At 46.8% G+C, this 15,443-nt stretch overlaps 1 protein-coding gene across 1 annotated transcript in view; it reads left to right on the top strand.

The window, feature by feature from the left end:
- Jak1 (Janus kinase 1) overlaps nt 1-15,443 on the top strand; it is a 111,143-nt gene that overhangs the window by 91,817 nt on the left and 3,883 nt on the right. Inside the window, exons 11-20 of the mRNA XM_021159432.2 lie at nt 1,103-1,289; nt 5,876-5,982; nt 7,929-8,072; nt 8,783-8,870; nt 9,574-9,701; nt 10,602-10,737; nt 12,356-12,507; nt 13,488-13,638; nt 13,752-13,846; nt 14,712-14,904. Coding sequence (XP_021015091.1) covers nt 1,103-1,289; nt 5,876-5,982; nt 7,929-8,072; nt 8,783-8,870; nt 9,574-9,701; nt 10,602-10,737; nt 12,356-12,507; nt 13,488-13,638; nt 13,752-13,846; nt 14,712-14,904 — 1,381 coding nt within the window. The remainder of the gene's footprint in view (nt 1-1,102; nt 1,290-5,875; nt 5,983-7,928; nt 8,073-8,782; nt 8,871-9,573; nt 9,702-10,601; nt 10,738-12,355; nt 12,508-13,487; nt 13,639-13,751; nt 13,847-14,711; nt 14,905-15,443) is intronic.

Here is a 15,443-nt window from a genome sequence, read left to right as displayed (position 1 = left end):
CTCGGACAGGTTTTTGTGGTGCTGGAATTATGGCCTGGATGGATAGCAAACTCCCAGCTCCCAGTGTGTGTGCTTCTCCTTGGGCTGGTTCATAGTGTGTGAGGGCTCACTCTGAAAGAGTTCTGGGTGAATTTAACCTTCACAGTTCTTATTTCATACATAGTACTGGTTAATCTTTATAAAGTACTAATGGTTTTTTCTTATAAAATATCATATATTAATTATACATAATAATGGGTTTATTATATTTTCATTCATATATATGTGTATGTATATATTTATATATATTTATATTTATATATATATGAATGATCCTTATTCACCCCCTTGATCCTTGTCCACTCCAACTCCTGCCAGTCTCTTCTCAGAAAGTCCTTCTTCCGTTGTCATGTCTTTTTTTTTTTGATGACCAAATGATTTTAATTAGGATTGCTCATAGGAACACAGGATCCATCCTAGAAGCTATACCACTAAAGAAAATGTCTCTTCCTTCCCCAGCAGCTATTAACTGTATTTATATCATCTGAAGAGATGGAAACTTCCTAATCCCTTCCTCCCCTCCATGATAAAATGTTAACCAGCCCAGTCTTATCCTGATCATCACAATCACTGAGAGTTCAAGAGTGCAGTTGCCGTGGGGTGCCAGGAAAAGGCTCTCTAACACTCCACCCCTTCCTCCTCCGTACATTCTTTTTGCCCTTCTTCTACCTTGTTCTACAAGAAGTGGTGATATAGCTACCCATTTAGGGTTCAGTTTTCAGTAATTGATCATTCTAAAATGTGTGACGGTTTTGGTTTTTTTCTTTAAACAAAAATCCTATGACTTTTGCAACAATCCTGTGACATTTTTTCATGACCTTCATCTCACAGGTCAAAACCCAGATGACCTTTCTGTAGCTGTAAGCTCTCCGTATGCTGACGTGCTGGCCCCCTTTTACTTTCCGGGTACTATTTCCTTATTGACTTACTGCTTGGTTGGCTTGTTGATGAAGTTTATTGGAGGATATTTTTAGACACACAGTTTCTACACCTTCTTGCTCAGTGACCCCTAATATTATATTGCCTGGTCCCATTGTAAACATGGTTGTTTTGTGGATGGCAGGTATTGGGTGGCCAGAAGCAGTTCAAGAACTTTCAGATTGAGGTACAGAAGGGCCGCTACAGCCTGCATGGCTCTATGGACCACTTTCCCAGCCTGCGAGACCTCATGAACCACCTCAAGAAGCAGATCCTGCGCACGGACAACATAAGCTTTGTGCTGAAACGATGCTGCCAGCCTAAGCCTCGAGGTTTGTCTCTGTTAGAACCAAGCTGTGTTCCTCTGGGTTGTCCTTTGCCAGTTGTGATGCTTTACCCAAAGGATGCTATCTGAGTTAAAGAAACTGTAGTCCTAGGTGTTTTTCTCTAAGCTCTGTCTCAGGTCTGTCCCCATGTCACATCTCATCTCTCTAGTGCCAGTGTTGTCTGTATAACAGGCATACACCTCTCCTCAGTACCCCAGTGAGACTGCGGAAGAGACTGCTCAGGATTAATAAGCAGAGGTTTCTTTGTTCTTTGAGTAAAGTGGCTTGACAACTCAGTTTGGTTTATGTATCAGACAAATGTTTCTGGCACATCTGAGGGCTAAGGAACTGTGTTAGGTAGGAAGACCCAGGCTCTGGTCACTGAGGGTATATAGATCACTGAGACCACCTCAATGGTTGATGGGTGATAGATAACATACTCTAGGGTAAAAAGAGAGAGAAACAGTCAAAATCTCTGAGTCATGAGCAGATGTTGAGCTTAGTGTTGGGTGATGAGAGGGAGGTGCCAGTTTGGCAAAGGCCTGCCCAGTAGAGCTGATGCAGGAACCAATGTGGTAGGCCAGGGCAGGAGCTGTAGGGAGCTTCAAGAGGACCACTGTGAAGTAGAGAAGGACAGGAGAAATGGAACTGAGGAGAACAGATTGGCTGCCATACCAAGGGACTGCAGCCTTCTCTTGCAGTCAGAGGGCTATAGAAGGAGCAGGAACTAAAACCCAGGCAAGGGCCTAGGGACTCACCTGGTTTTGGTTAAGCTCTGAAAGAAGCACAGCTAATGTCCATGAGGTAGACTCCTTGCCTCAGAATGTGAGTGTGAAAGGATGCTTTGGGGGTTACCTGGCCAGAGGCCTCTCTCACAGAATGAAATGAGTCTCATGGAAAGTACGGTAACCCCAGATACTGGATCCTCATATATTGGAGTTTTTGTTTCTGCACCCCAACATGCTGTCTTGCCTTTGCTGGATCTGTCCTTGGAAGTCTAAGACCTTGAAGAGAAGGCAGCACACAAGCTCTTGACACTAGCCTTGGAGCAGGCTCTTTGAGACTATATTGTTCTTTAAGGGATTACCTTTGAGTCTCCCTAAGGAACAGGTAGAAAGGGCTTGGGTTTTCTAGAAGTGCTAGTGATTAAATCCAGGGCCTCATGCACATAAGTCAAGTGTTTACCCTCTGCCGAGCTACACTTCTAGCCCAGGGCTTGGAGTTTACAATGTGTGGATTATGTTTTAGTCTCAGCAAAAGGCAAGTTCCTGAATTTGGTGAAAGAGGAAGGCCTTGTGTTCTTGTTGATCAGATAGGGTTACCTGCCAGCCTCACAGTAACTGCAGCCTTTGTTTTCATGCTAGCCAGTGTGCCACAAAGGGCGAAAACACACCTGCCGCTTGGCCATGAAACCTCAGAGCTCCTTAGGGCTTTAAAGCCCAATGGTCTTATTTTTTACATGACCTCCCTTCTGGTGTTAAAAGAAGATCTAACTTCCCTAGGGATCATGGTCCCCGGGAGAAGACGGCATCCACGGAATTGAGAAGACTGGGGCTAGGGTGTGCTTTACTTGACGGTTGCTGATCAGGGTTCTGATGCAGCTACCACCTCTAACAGCAGAGATCTGGAAGCCAGTAGCTTTGGAGGGAAGAATGGGGGAACAGCATTGAATACTGTGTGGCTTTTCCTGAGGCTCTTCTAAAATGGAGCACTGAGAGTGCCTTCTGTCTACTTTTCTCACTTGCTTTAGAACTCTGAAGGTCTGAGTTTTCACTCACTGCTCTGTGATTCATGGGAAGCCTAGAATGCACACCAAATCTTGTGCAGGATTGTCCCATTGGGTGATAATATTGGAGTAGCTTCCACTGTAGCAGTACCTACTACTTTCAAAGTAGTGTAGTGACTATTTTATTTATTTATTTATTTTTCCACATAGGAAGTTGGTTTCAGGGATATTCAGTGAATTGCTCAAGGCTTCGCAGCTGATGGCATCAGCAGTGGTATAGTAGTGACAGTGAATAATAGCAATGGCTCCTGGCATCTTAGTGAGTGTTTGGTCTGCCTGTTTGAAGGCCTTCCATGTTGTACACCATTTAATTATCAGAAGAATTCAGGATGCTTGGCCAAGACTCCAAAGTCTTGAATAAAGACTGGAGATTTGAACACCCTGTCTGACCTGAATACACTGATATGTCCTCCCCATTCTATCTTCATATGCTTTGCATAGGGATAGGTACTGTGGTCAGCTATCTCTGAGACACGGGGTATCTCATCTGAGGGGAGGGAGAGAAAGCTGAGGAGCCCAGTGTGGATCGTTCTGGTGTTAGTTCTCAGAACCTGCAAATTAGAGAAGAGCTAAAATCAGGAACGTGTGACACAAAGAGTGTCGTTACAGGTTGCTCAGTTTCTCTGCACTTGTAACTAGGGTTCCCAGAGCCAGACACTCTGATCTAGGTTTTACACTGCAGTATACATCTCTTTGTGGAATAGAGAAAAGGCAGGGAAAAGCCAGGAGGCCAGCCAGAAGCATATGATAGACAAGTAAGCCCTTGGTCAGGCCCAGCACTCAGGCCCGCACACCACTGAACATGTGTCAGTACCTATTCTCTGGGCCTCCTCAGGACGGGCAGGTGTGATGCTGATTTCCACTTAGTTGCTCCTTGTGGAAGATGTCTGCATTCTGATGCACAAGGCTGGAACGTTCTGGTGGAAGACTAAGGTGGTGGTTGATCATGATGACAGTGGCTGCCAGTAGTGAAGCCTTTACTGCATACTAAAGAAAGCTCTTCTGGGCATGGTCTCATCTGTTTCACTTAGCAACCTGAGGAGGGCACAGCTTTCTTGAACAAAACATCCTTATGTGGTGAAATGGCTCCCCCTCTCACAGGTCAAGTGTAGTGCAGGTCCCTACACAGATAACCAAGCCGGAGCCACTCTACACTCATCCTTCTCTCTGATTCCCAGATGGTCAGCCACCAGCCTCTGTCTGCCCTCGTGCCACCAGTCAAATAGCCTCATTGTATTTGACTCCTTTCCCTCCTCAAGATGGCTGAACAGAGCCTGTTTATTTAAATTGTATTTTCCCAGGGAATAGGCTAGCATCAAAAGAGAACTGTGGAAGGAATGGGCTCAGAAAAAGGAGCACCCAGATGACTGAAGCCAGTTTCTGATACTTAGATTTGTACCCCAGGAAAAGTCAGACTAGAGTGTTCCTGGATGCTCTGTGAAGCCTTCCTCTCTGGCTTAGCAAGCTCTGTGGTTAGGTTGCTGAGTCTCTTTGAGCCTTTGTTCTGATCTAGAGTACAGATAAGGATGTTGACAATTCCTGTCTCTTGAGCTGAGGCACAGGAGTTAACAGTTTCTTATAGAACTGTACCCAGCATAGAGAAAACAGAACATATGAATGTAAACAAAAAAACAGACCGTATGAATGAGAACAGAACAAAAGAAGATTTGAGGGCCCTTATTGTAGTCTTGTAACCAGTGTTATAACCTATTGCTTAGCAGTTTATTTACACTAGTCTATGTGTGGGTTCTGTGAACTGTGCCTTGGAATTTCTACAGATTTTTGGAAACTTTCTTATCAGAATCCAAGAATTAGAACTCCCATGAGAGAACTCATTGTCATCCCGTGCAAGAAAGTGGAACAGGGAGATCATCTGTGAGTTGTCACTTCCCCAGTGGTACTTGTCCAGCTAAAGGAAGTACACAGTGTATTCAGGGACTATGTCAGGTCTACCTGATTCCCAGAGGATTCTGTACTATGTCTGAATTTGGAAGGCAGCTTACAGAAGATAAATTCCTTAGATCCTATGTAACCCAGGCCTGGCAGACCTGGTCATGCATTGTGTTTGCTGTTTATCTTAGGAAAGTTTGGGAAATGGACTACTCCTAAGCCACATGTGAGGTTGTAGCAAGATTTCTAGAACCTTATTCTAAGTTGCCTTTCCCTTTCATCTGCATATAGCTTGTACTTTCCTTTTTCACAGAGTTCCCTAGCCTCAAGGCATTTGTGTTCCTCATTCAGTTCACCCCTGGTGCTTCCTACATTTAACAAAGTCTTGTTGGGAACTGGGAAATAGAGTACTTGAGAAGCATGCACAAGGCCCTGGTTTTGATAAACACAAAGCCTGGTAACTTGTTGAGCATTCATTATGTTCTAGGCTGTAGGCATAGAGCAGAAAATGAGACAGACATGGTCCCCAGCTTCTTGAGACTGACTTTTGTCATTTGTTTTATTATTCTTTTGGAGACAGCTTAAGCTATTCTCCAACTCACTGTTTGCTCTCAGGTGCTGAGATTATAGGCATGTGCCATTACACCTGGCCATTTCCCAAAGGAGCCTTCCCTCACCTCAGATCCTGCCGTGTGAACCCTGGCTAAATCGTAGCTCTCCATGTGCTTTCTGACTCATGTTGACTCTGTCATTAGCCTGTGATCTCCTGGAGGGTATGAATTAAGCATTTACCCGATACAGACTTGTTCATGATGTAACTAGCAAACCCTTGTGTTTGGTAAGCCCCATGGCTCAGCACACAATGCTAGCCATGCCAATGCAGAATGGTGCTTAAAATTCTCTGATCTTTTCACAGAAATCTCCAATCTGCTCGTAGCCACTAAGAAAGCCCAGGAGTGGCAGCCTGTCTACTCCATGAGCCAGCTGAGCTTTGATCGGATCCTTAAGAAAGATATTATACAAGTAAGTCCCCACTAAGGGTCTTTGTCCAGCTTTGGTCCTGACACCCCATAGGCGAGCCCCCTAGAGGTTTAAATGTGTGTGTGGGTAAAGTCTGCTTTGGGGATATTCTAGTGGAAAGAGAACAACGAGGTAAGGCCACGCAAGCCCACCTTTCATTTTACCCAGTCTTGCTGATGGCCTTCCCCTGAGAGACTAATCCTTGATGGATTTGGATGAGGAGGTGTGGACTACCTGGGGTAGAGGTATGGGATCACTAACATGTCAATAGAGGTTGGTCTCAATGGAGTCTGGGCTGATGGTCTCCACCCCACAGAATGCTGTGTAATAGTGCTCAGTCCTGCTTTTTCAAAAGGGACTTCAGAAAGGAATAGAGAGAAGAACAAAGACTGCAGGGCAGGGCAGAACAAGAGCTGGCTTCAGAAAGGGGACCCTTGGGGAGCTCAGAGCATTGCCCCAGCCCTCCTGGGATAGCCTTTGCTACCCAGAATATCCAGACTAAGCCAGACCCACAGAGGCGCTTACACATCTGCGGGTAGTTGCCACCCTAAGTAGCATGTGTGGTTATGTAAAATCTGGTCTTGGAAGGGCAGAACTCATTTCCTAGGGAAGGACACTAAAGCAGAGGCCCAGAAGATGAGTCACCAAGGCTCTGATCAGACAGAGAGAACTGTATTGATGGGTGCTGACGTGGACATTGGTCTTTGTGGGTTCTGTTACCTAGCCCTTGGAATTAAGTCTTCTTTAGAGAAGAGTAATTGTCTTAACAGCATATGCCTTTTATGGAACGTTCTGGGAATGCAGCTTCCCATAATGCTGATGGATCACCTCATGACAGATGCAGCTCTAATGAATAGTTGCAGGACTTTGCCAGAGTACAGCAGACAGGGAGGATAAATGACCACTCTGCTGTGACAGATAACAAGTGGCGGTATTTGTGTAAATTAATATACCCGATTAACAGTGGTGTCTCTTTCTGTAGGGAACAGGCTTCCTAGATATCGACCACAATCCATTTTCTATGTTTGCAAGAGCTTCCATAAGAGCTCCTGTCTACAAGCTTTGTGGGGCTAATGTTAGCAGCTCAACATTATTATGTTTTGTGAATGACATTTTGATTTTCAAATATTATAAATTAAAAATGAGAAGTATTGAAACTCAGTTCTGGAAGGGTCCTTAGAAACAGATCATTCTGTGCATGGGCTCATCCATCTGGTCATATGGTCACCTTTTTTCACATGAGGAAAAACCCAGCGCAGCCCTCAGCTTGGGCTGATGCTAACATGATTGATGCTTCTCAAGTGTCTTGTGCATGTCCTGGTGGTGGGTGCTGCTAAGTGGTGGGGCAGGGAGTGGAGCATGTACTGAAAGGCTCTGAAACGGAACACACAGGCTGAGCAGTCAAGTTCCTGCACACTGTGTGTCTATAGCAGAAGCCTTATAAACCTAAGCTCCTTACTCGATTCACTACATTGCAAAGCAGGTGCCATTATTACTCCATTTACAGAGGCTAGGCTGAGATCAAGCACCATGAAGGAATACATCTTAGTTGAAGGCCAGGAAGCATCAGAGCGAGAGGATGAAGGCTCCTTTACTTTTTCCTCAAGCCTGAGAGTAGAGATGCCATCTGGCAGAGTACTCCATAAGTCTCTCTGGAGAGCTGGCTGTTAGATACTGTTCACAGGTTTGTGATAGACTACAGCTGGGCTACAGGCGACTCTTGAGATGGAGAACAAGCCACTTTTCAGGAGCAGGGTTGTCACTGGGTCAAGGAAATGTCAGTGCTGTGCATGCCCAGGAGCTTTGTGTTTTTCTAGACACCTGATGAGGACTCTAGGGGATGCCCTGGCCCTGTCCCACTGTGTTCAGTATCCCATTGAAAACTCAGCCCTGACCTGAGCCATCATGAAGGCATGGTGGAAGAGATGGCTTTCTGCTTCCTTCCTCAGGGTGAGCACCTTGGCAGAGGCACAAGAACACATATCTATTCTGGGACCCTGCTGGACTACAAGGATGAGGAAGGAATTGCTGAAGAGAAGAAGATAAAAGTGATCCTCAAAGTCCTAGACCCCAGCCACCGGGACATTTCTCTGGCAAGTGTGCTCCTTCTCTGGAGCTGGGGAGTGAGTTGACTGGGGAAACCTCCTTGCTTTTTGGCCATGTATTCCCAGCCTTGTCTTTCAGAGTTCCTCCTCCCTTCCGTGCTGCCTTAGCCAGGCTGGCGGAGTGAGAGTAGTGAGGGAAGAACGATGCCGAGGAGGCGGCGGCCTCCTGGACCTGTCCTGTGCCCTTGCCTGATACCAAAAGCCCTTGTGTAATGCTGTGGCTCTCTGGAAAGAGCAGAGTGGTCTCACAACTCTGAAGGGCTTTCCCAGGATCCCACATAGTTAGCAACATGAACGTCCAAAGGAGTCAAATGACTTGACCAGGAATTCTCAGACTGTTAGAGAGAACCAACACGATAAGTGTGGAGCAGGAAGTGTGGCTGCCTGCTTGTTCTAACATAGTAGTAGGCCTTGTATTTCACGGCATTTAGATGAGAGTAAGGTGGACCTAGTGGCTGTAGGAACATTGGGAGGAAGCTCATCCCACCAGCCTTACTCTGCATTGTTGGATTTTCTAAATATATCCCATGCCTTAGTTAGAGTGGCCCAGAGGTCAAAGCATGTCCATGACAGCCAGAAGAACAGTATTCAAGTGTGGGAGGTGACAGTGGTGAGGTAGCTTCTGGGGTCCACTGAAGGATGGTCCCTTAGCAGTTCAGGTATGAGGCTATACATCTCTTTGTTCTTTTTTCCCACAGGCCTTCTTTGAGGCAGCTAGCATGATGAGACAAGTTTCTCATAAACACATTGTGTACCTCTACGGCGTGTGTGTCCGAGACGTGGAGAGTAAGTTTGTTCTTCCTTGAAGAGGATGGCTGGCCCTTGCTGGGGTGGTGGGTGGGTACTATGCAGACGCCTTGGGCTTTTTGCCTTCTGTTTATAGGAGAAATCAAGGCCATTTGTGGAGGTCAGTGGTGGCTCTGGTTCAGTTTCACTCTTTAACATTTCGCTCTTGCCACTCTGGGCCCAAGTGTGTAGACGTGAGGCAGTCTAGTGAGGGCTTGAGGCAGGTCTTGAGGAAGGTGATGCGTGTGAACCTGACTGAGCTGGGGAGAGCCTGCTGAAGAGACTCCTGCCAGCTCACCTGTTCTGAACCTCTGCTCTGAATCCCCATAGGAAGGTCCAGGAAAGAGAGGTTTATATTGTTTTAAACCCCAGCTCTTTGATCTCTAAACTCTGTAGTGCTGGCTACTCTTGTGTTCGTTCACATTGGAGACATGTATTGGAGGGAAGTTCTGTCCTATGGGCAGGCTTAACTTTGTGCTGCAGTGTATGGTGCTATCTATAATGTAGCAGTGGTGAAGCCAGTGTTCTGAAGCTTTGTGCCAAGGCCTTCTATGCCTTGTTTAACAAATCACCCATGTCCCAAGGTCCCTGGGAGAGGTAAGTATTGCTGTTTGTACATAAATAGATGCAGTCTTTTAAGGTGAGAGAGAATTCCCTCTAGATAGACAGCAGGTTCCAGAGGTGGCTGTTTTTGTGTCTGCAGATATCATGGTGGAAGAGTTTGTGGAGGGGGGGCCATTGGATCTCTTCATGCACCGGAAAAGTGATGTGCTTACTACCCCCTGGAAGTTCAAGGTTGCCAAACAGCTGGCCAGTGCCCTGAGTTACTTGGTAAGAATGTTTTTGTGTAGATCCCCATTAGGACCTAGAGTGTTCTCTTGGGGTTAGGGAGAGTGGGCATGAAGGGGTTGCAGGTGAGGGGTATTGGTAAGCAGGTAGAAGGGAACCTGCTTCCCTGGTGCCAGGTTCCAGGCAGAAGGAAAGAGTTCTGTGTGCATGGGCACTGTAGTGTAGGCTTTCTTATGACTCTTGCCTAGAGGAAAATGATATCATGTTGGAGACTGACTGTATTATACAGCAGGAGGAGGAGCAGGACTGCTTTAGTTTGCTTTTCTAAGGATAAAACACAAAAACCAAGTTGAGGAGGAAAGGGGGTATTTAGCTTACATACTTATTATTGAGAGAAGCCAAGGCAGGAATTGGAACACAGACCACACAGGAAAGCTGCTTACTGGCTTGTTTCCTTGGGGCTGCTTGGGTGTTTCTAATACTTGGCTGGTGGTGGTACACAGTGGCACATCAATCAGCAATTAGGAAGATGCCCCCACAGGCCGACCTGGTGGAAGCAATCCTCAGTTGGGGTTCTCACTTCCCTGCTGTGACAGTCAAGATAAGCTATTATTTAGTACACTGAATGAATACAGGAAAAACACTGTGTCCATTAGAGCTAACATTGTGGGCACACATACCATGGGCCAGCTGCGGCAGGTTTTACATAGTCTAATGTGCACAGAGTCTGTGAGGCATGCTCTGCCATTGTCTCTGTTTTGCTGACCAAGGAACATTACAGGAGATATCTCAAGCAGAATTCATGGGTGGACCAGGCTGTGGGGTCTGCTGTGGCTGGAGTGGAGAGAGCTGATCTGTGGGGCCAGGGTTGTGGGAAGAAACAGAGGGTGTGGACAGAGAAGACAAGGCTGCCTTACTACATAGACCCTTTTTATTCTACAGGAAGATAAAGACCTGGTCCATGGAAATGTGTGCACTAAAAACCTGCTTCTGGCCCGAGAGGGCATTGACAGTGACATTGGCCCGTTCATCAAGCTTAGTGACCCTGGCATCCCAGTCTCTGTGCTGACCAGGCAAGGTATGTGTCTGGGTCCCAGTTTCCATCCCCCATCCATCTCCACTATCTCCTTCTCCACCAGGCATTGACCACCAGCAACAAGAAGAGCTGTGCTGTGCTGGGCCTCCCTTTAGAAAGGGAGCCAGCAGACAGGTGCACAGTTGCTGCTGCTGTGCCCTGGGCAGGCTGTAGTACAGAGGGAGGGTAGAACCCAACAGCCTAGTCAACACTTTCTAGTCCTTGTGGTAAAGGGGCTGTGTCAATGGTGCTGGCATAGCACAGCATCCATTGGTGACATGGTGAAATGGTCAGATTGGTGTTGGGCAGAAGCCAGATGTCCTGGATCTTCCACTGTGTCTTCTGGAACCTGGCTGTAGCCATTGGGCAGTTTGGAAGTTAGCACATTACCTTTAATCAAGAGACTGCGGAGATTGTCACCCTTGCAGGAGATAAAGTTATGTCAAGTTATCAGCTCTAGAAGGAACAGCAGCCCCTGGAGTCAAGACCTGAAGCTAGTGCTTCCCAGGCTGTGTTCAGCCTCAGGGACCTGGTCTGTCAAAGCTGCTGCCACCTTCATCGTTGAGTTTTAGTAACTTAGCAATCATGCAGTAAGAGAGTAGAAACTGTGACGGAGAATAAGCCCTGAAATGGCCCTAAATACCCACTATTTAGAGGGAGAGCAGGAATCTTTTGTTCTTTGGAGCCTGATTTGTGGGTATCATGTAGCAATCATTCAGTAATTCTTGGGCAGACACCCCTGTCAAGGGTCTTGACCTTGGTGAATCATTGATGATTCTAGTGTAAGCAGAGAGGCCTGGAATCCAGTGATGCCCATAATCCAGAGTAGATTTGGGGGTAAGACCTAGTTCAGGAAAGTTGTTTGTGCTTCATGTGGCTGTTGTAGACCTCTGAGGTACCTATGGCAGGCCACTGGTGCATAGCTGTGCAGGACAGATTAAGAGGTTTGGGAAGGTTAAGTGGGCTTGAGTCCGATCCAGGCTCAGGAGCCACACTGCTGATCCACTTTCCTTGATAACTAGGAGGTTGCTCTGTGGAGGTCACTGCATTAGTAAAGACATTTCCAGGGGACATGGCAAAAGCTTCTTTGAGATTGCTGGCTCTGGCCTTGGTTAGAGGAAGCCAGAAAATGAAGCCTGAGACATTATCAGGAGAAAGAGATATGTGGCTGCTTTTTAAATTTTAACTTTAAATATGTTCTTCTGTCCTCTTGAAAAGAAGGAAATACACTTAAAGTTAACATTAACAGTGTTGAACCATAGAGTGGGATGTGTGTAGGTAGCCGCCTGCCTCTGCATGCTGGACTTCCTCCCCACTCCTCCCTTTTTCTTTCCCTAGCCTTTGTTCAGACACTTGCTCCGTGCTGGCTCTGTCCTGTGGTGTTCTGCTGTTTTTGACACCAGGTTTTAAAAGATGGCCCTTCAGGGGAAGCTTGTGGGGTAGCCTTTGTGCTGGCCTTGATCAGACCACCTAGGTTGCTGTGTGTTGGATTCACCATAGGACTTCTGTAGCCAGGAATTATGCAGGCTGCAGGCCCACCCTTGTAGCTGCAGTGGCAGTGTTTTGCATATAAGGTGGTCCCAGGAGCTGGTCTATAGGTGGGTCTGTTGTCTTTCTCCAGAGTGCATAGAGCGAATCCCCTGGATCGCTCCTGAGTGTGTTGAAGACTCCAAGAACCTGAGTGTGGCTGCTGACAAGTGGAGCTTTGGCACCACACTCTGGGAAATCTGCTACAATGGAGAGATTCCTCTCAAAGACAAGACCCTCATTGAGGTGAGCGGTTGTTTCCAGACTGAGGTGGGTAAGATCTCAGATGCTCATGGGCCTGTGAGCTTTGTCATCTTACAAATGTAAGTAACCTTCTTCAGCCTCGGCTCCATAAAACGGGAATAAGTCATGACTCCTCTGTCGAGTCCTTAGGAAGGTAGACAGGCATTGCTCAGCTGCAGTATAAAAACGAGGGTTTAAATGATGTGGAGCTCCTGGTGTGTACTGACTGCCCTAGACAGGACTGAGGCTTGGGCCTTCCCCTGAGGACTGCTAAGGCGTGCAGGGAGGTAAGCACGGTGCAGGAACTAATGAGTTGCTTACAGTGCTTCTGCAGTCCAGCTACAGCATGGAAATGAAAGACGGGGATTTCACTTAGTTTTAGAAAGTGATATTATTTTTGACTTTAAAATAATACAGACATTTATAACTGTGCCATTCCTGACTGACTGCTATGACTTTGGCATGGTGTACATGTAGTTTTAAATTTTACTGTTGTGTGAGCACTTCCTCATGGGAACTTAGTGAGTTAATTATCTTGTCCAGCGCTGACTTCTGTAGCTCACTTACTGTGGTATTTACACTGTTTGCTCTGTCTGACTCGGCAGGGAATACCTTTGTAGGGTAAGCATGTCTGGTTTATTTCTGAGCAGTGTGGTAATTGGAATTAGTGGGTGAGTGAGAAGGATCAGGAAGGCTGTTGCTTGTTCCCACACAATTCCAGAGAAGCTGCCGGGCTTTCCTTAGAACACAGCGCCTTGATAGTGGGAGGTGCTACCCTTTCTCCTTGAATCTGGGATATGTCACTGCCATGACTGTGGTTTCCTCATACTGGAAAAAGGCCACTGAAACCCCACACTGAGGACATTTGCCTTTTGGCAGAGACATTGGGGATTGAAATAGGGATTGGCAGTTGTTTCTGATGGTGTAGAGTCGAAGGTCTGAGGGTGGTTACTTGGTCTCTCAATTGTCGTTCTCTTTTACAGAAAGAGAGGTTTTATGAAAGCCGCTGCAGGCCTGTGACTCCATCTTGCAAGGAGCTAGCTGACCTCATGACTCGCTGCATGAACTATGATCCCAACCAGAGACCCTTCTTCCGAGCCATCATGAGGGACATTAACAAGCTGGAGGAGCAGAGTGAGTCTGGACCAGGACCAGTCCCAGCCTCAAAGACTGCTGGGCCAGGGAGGGTGGCAGTCCTGGTTACTGCTTGGAGGCTAATCTGTTTCCTTGTCTCTTTCTTCACTTAGATCCAGACATTGTTTCAGAAAAGCAGCCAACAACAGAGGTGGACCCCACTCACTTTGAAAAGCGGTTCCTGAAAAGGATTCGTGACTTGGGAGAGGCAAGTTACACTTGGGCTCTAGCCTCTGTCTGCATTACTTTTCTGCATGGACAGCTGCCATATTCCCCTTTGTCCTTTGTCAGAGGTTTTAAGAGAAGCACCTTAATGCACTTTGTCAAGGGACATTTGACCTTTCCAAGTTATATGCACTTACAATACCCAGGACCTGGGACAGCTTCCTCAAGAACCTTGACTTTTCTCTGTGCTGTAGAGGAGGGCCAAGTATAGATGTAGACTGAAAGGGAGCATCTCTGACTCTGACTCTTCCAAGATTATACTGTGATTCCTTACATAAGGAGAGTGCCAAGATATGAGTCACAGGTTTTCCTTTGAGTAGCAGCTAGTGTGACCACGGGAGTTCCTGGGTTGGTGTTTTCATATAGATAGATTCTCAGACGCTCACTTAACATCATGACTGTACTGGACTAACAGCATCTGTACTGGACATTTTCACACTCGTCCGTCATCCTCATACTGCTAAGTGGCATATTTGGGATTTGAAGAGCCCCTGTGCAAATGCTCTTTTCAGCCCTGCTAGCCTGTCCTATAGCATGGACCTGTGACTATGAAAGAATGTCTCAGCTGTCCTCCGAATGCAGAGGTGGACTCATTGCTGGAGAGTACACTGTCTTAGAAACTGGGATTGATGGGTAAAGTGGTCTCTTAGTCACCGGCTGCTTTCTTAGTCTTTGCTCAGTAGCAGAGGTCAGTGAGTCAAGTGAGGATGAGCTGAGCTGAGAGGAGTCAGAAGATCAGACCGAGGAGATGCTTGTGGCCTTGAGAGACACAGCCTGAGAACAAGGCATTTCCTCAGCGTATCTAGCTTGTCTGGGCATCTCTGATAGCATGGACATCTTCCTTCCAGGGTCACTTTGGGAAGGTTGAGCTCTGCAGATATGATCCTGAGGGAGACAACACAGGGGAACAGGTAGCTGTCAAGTCCCTGAAGCCTGAGAGTGGAGGTAACCACATAGCTGATCTGAAGAAGGAGATAGAGATCTTACGGAACCTGTACCATGAGAACATTGTGAAGTACAAAGGAATCTGCATGGAAGACGGTATGTTGTGCTCACTGGACTGTGAGATAAAGGTCCAGTGGCTCTCTGGGTCCTAAGGGCATTTGCTGGTAGGCAGTCCTCAGCTTCATCTTTACCAGCTCCTGTGGGCTGTCAGACATTCAGGTCTCACAACAACAAGGTCCTTAACAACTGCAGGCCTCCTGGGAGGCTGCCTAGAGCTACCTAGCTCTCTCTCTCAGCCGCAGGATGTGAACTTTGTCTTTCAGATCCACGCATAATGCTGGGAACCATCCCAGATAGCCACACTGGTGCCACAAGGAAGTTAAAGTACTCACCCCCTTTCGTCTTCTGATCTAGTGCTACCTAAGGCCTTCTGCTTTGTCCTTATTGAAACTAAGGAAGCAAATAGTACTTAGTAGTCATGTTTACTAATACTGTACCTTATCTGCAAGGCAGTCATGCATGTGCTTTAAACTGGTAATAAAGGGTATGGGCTATGATTTTAAAACTGATCGCTTGTCTAGAGATTCACAAAGCACTAGGACTGCAGTACCCTGATGAGGCAGGACCCCTGGGGC

Source organism: Mus caroli, chromosome 4 (genome assembly GCF_900094665.2).
Source record: "Mus caroli chromosome 4, CAROLI_EIJ_v1.1, whole genome shotgun sequence".
Taxonomy (NCBI): Eukaryota; Metazoa; Chordata; class Mammalia; order Rodentia; family Muridae; genus Mus; species Mus caroli.
Note: the sequence above shows the minus strand (reverse complement) of the source record. Positions and strands in the feature narration are given on the sequence as shown.